Source organism: Erigeron canadensis, chromosome 9 (assembly GCF_010389155.1).
Source record: "Erigeron canadensis isolate Cc75 chromosome 9, C_canadensis_v1, whole genome shotgun sequence".
NCBI lineage: Eukaryota > Viridiplantae > Streptophyta > Magnoliopsida > Asterales > Asteraceae > Erigeron > Erigeron canadensis.
The window spans coordinates 26911354-26914696 of NC_057769.1; the positions used below are offsets into that span (position 1 = coordinate 26911354).

The 3343-nt window shown below is 36.3% G+C and overlaps 1 protein-coding gene across 1 annotated transcript; it reads left to right on the forward strand.

The window, feature by feature from the left end:
* LOC122583885 lies at positions 1 to 3343 on the forward strand. The gene is made up of 5 exons (XM_043756257.1): positions 1 to 91; positions 177 to 506; positions 696 to 1511; positions 1625 to 2258; positions 2747 to 3343. Exons 2-5 carry the CDS (start codon positions 216 to 218, stop codon positions 2833 to 2835), a joined length of 1830 nt encoding a protein of 609 aa, XP_043612192.1. The 5' UTR covers positions 1 to 91; positions 177 to 215; the 3' UTR covers positions 2836 to 3343.

Consider the following 3343-nt stretch of genomic DNA (forward strand, 5'->3'; position numbering starts at 1 on the left):
CTATAGTACATGAAGAATCACCAGATCATCCAGGAAGCGCAGTCGATTGTGGTGTCACGATGAGTCTTTCAAAGTGTTAAAAAGGAAAAGGGTAAGAGTAGGAAGTGTATATATTCTCTTAGATATCTAGTAGTTTTAATTACGAGTATTAATATGCATATTTTCTTTCTTCTCAGGGCACTGAAACGCTTAAAGGCCTTGTCTTTGACCCGAGAATGCTTGAGAAAGAGAAGTTCCATGAGCCATGGCATCTGAAAACAGATGCCTTTAGCAATATGGATAATCTAATGATACTACAACTCAACAATGTGCAACTTGGTGGGTCTTATGAGGATTTTCCAGAAGAAGTAAGATGGCTGTGTTTGCATGGGTACCCTCTGAAGTCGATACCTTCAGACATACCAATGGAGAAGCTGGTTGTTCTCGACATGTCTAATAGCAGAATCGAATCATTTGCCGCTTGCTGTAATAGTTGTAACCCTCAACCAATTGAGGGTGGGCAAAAGGTAAAAATTAGAACCATCACCCTCGAATATATACTTAGTAAAAATATGCAGTTATATCTCAAGGTACATGGATCATCATCCGATACAAGTGCATCTTTGATCAATGCATCAAGTGGTTTTTGTGATTTTGAAAACTCTAATATGTATATAATGGAATTCTAACTATCTTAACTCACACTTTCACTTCAGAAGTTGGTTGGATCGTGTTCAAAAGACAAAAGAATCCTCCCATCATTGAAGATTCTTGATCTGAGTTTCTGTGAACATCTTCATAAACTCGGTGGATTTTATGAACTCCCAAAACTTGAGAGGTTAATAGTTAGAAATTGCATACGTTTGATTGAGATTTGTGAATCACTTGAGGAATGTGTTGAACTTGTTCACATCGATCTGAGTTACTGCGTAAAGCTAGAAAAGCTTCCGACAGCAATAGGTAAGTTGAAGAAGGATTACAAGCTATTGCTGGATGGTTGCAATGAGTCTATTCTGCAACAATTGGTTCCCTCTGCGATTTCATTTCCCAGCGCGTTAGTAGAATTATCTCTTGCAGATTGTAATTTGTCCAACGAATCATTTCCGATGGACTTAAGCTGCCTATCTAGATTAAAGGAATTATGTTTAGATGGGAATCCTATCGTTTCTATGCCTGATTGTGTAAGAAGCCTTTGTAGTCTTGAGGGACTTAGTATGACCCACTGCAATACTCTGATGTCAATCGAGCGTCCACCATCTACGCTAAAATTGTTGAACATTTTTGGGGGATCTTCTTCTTTTCAGAGAGTTACATTTGATCCAGATATGTCTCCAATCTGGATAGTCATAGGTCATTCATCCCGAGGTTGGTCATATGAAATAGAAGGGATGGTGAAAATCCAACCGCTGGAAAGTGTTGAGGAAAAGGTGTTATCTACTTTGGGCTGGTCTCACTTATTAGATGATTTACTCCTTAGGCAAGCTGTAGTTTATCATGACTACCGTAGAGGACCACATCAAATTCAAATCCAGGTATTATCTACTACAGTAGTTAATTAACTATAAATCTTTGTTTGTGCTAATTAATCAGGCTAATATATAATTGATTGTAATTAATTTGATGGATGGAGCATATATACATGCAGATGTGTTATGAATTTGGAATATTCAGCACAATTTATGGAGGCCAAGCGATGATGCCGGACTGTATTAGCTGGAGTATAAGCAGGCAGCCTTTGGAAATTTCAGAAGACTTTGAAATACCATTTACAGTCCCTTCATCTCCTAAAAAGAAGCAGCTCAGAGGTCTGAATATATGCTACGTTCAGAGGAAGAGTGATGATCCATCATTTTATTTGCCAGTAATTAAAATAAGTAATGTAACAAAAGACAGCAGCTGGATATACCAGCATTGTGTTGGTGAGAATACGGAAATCAATGTAGGTGGAGGAAAGTGGGTAACATATTTGAGCCACTGGATGTTTGGGAGGAATGAAATGGAACCTGGTGATCTAGTAATTATTACCATCATGGAAGATTTTTGGTGGGTATTTAATAAACCTACAATGAATTGTGGGGTGGGGTTTGTTTATGAAGATGAAAGCACAGAAGAAGATGCATTGGAATATTACAAGTCATGGAATCACATCATTGGTGACGACCTTTCTGCTTTTCAGTTAGAAACCGGAGAATACTTCCTATCTCAAAGAGGATTTACACGACCCTCTAACCAGTACCCACCGACTTACCAGGGAAAATATGCCTCCTTAAAATATAAAGGTACATAAGTGTCATTTTTTCATTCAATAATATAAGATTACAAAGTAGAACTGAAACAATTTATAATTCTGAACAAAAATTTCAGGTCAAAATGATTAATTGATTACATCAGAATTTATTTTTTTTCACTCATATCCCCCTACTTCTGAGATTTGCTAATTCATTGTTCAACTTCTATCAACTTCAAGTTTGCCCAACTTAAGTCCATCAATCATTTCTCCATCACTATTAACAATGAACCAAGAATCAACCAAACCATGTTATAGGCGACTTTTATCAACATAATTACTGTCGTACTTGTATAATTTAACAAGAACCATACCTTTTATATCTCTCCCCTCTATAGTGGTGATCATACAACAAATATATATACTTGTCTGTTTACTTGGATAGATATTAATATATTTCTGTTTCATAAAATATTTGGATGTATTATCATTAATTACATGCCTTTTTTTCTTTTTTGCTTCTTCTCTGTTATTCATCAGAGGAGTTCGTTTCATTTAGAGCTTTCTCTAAGAGAAAAAGTCCCAAGCCTCCTCCCAACACTGCAAAGCGACAACGATTGTCCGATTGAAGCGACTAGCGTCTGGAGGAAATTAAAGCCCAGTAAGTAGCATTCTTTAACTTTTATCAACTTCATGTTTGTCCAACTTTAGTCCATCAACCATTTCTCTATCACTTTATGAAATAATGATATGTCCATTTCGAGTTCCAAATTTCATGGTCTTTGGGATAAAAGGAGAGTTACCATAATCTTGGAACAGGCTCTCCGAAATGGCAACATTAAACATATGCATGGAAATAATGGCAAAATTGGTAATATGTAGCTAGTTTGTTGTATTTTAGTTGAAACATCATCTCGATCGGCTTACGTAGAGCTTGTAGGCTGGGGGCGTATCCTTTTGCTTTTTAATTAGTTGTGGCTTTTTAGTTATGTAACCTTAATTTAAGTCATGGATTGTATGTATGATTGTAATTGGTTTGGTGATAAAACACAAGGATATTTTGTACTCGATTGAGGTGTTGTCACCAATTAATATTGAATTTCATCCTCTTTGAGATGATTATATTTGCTAGTGGTA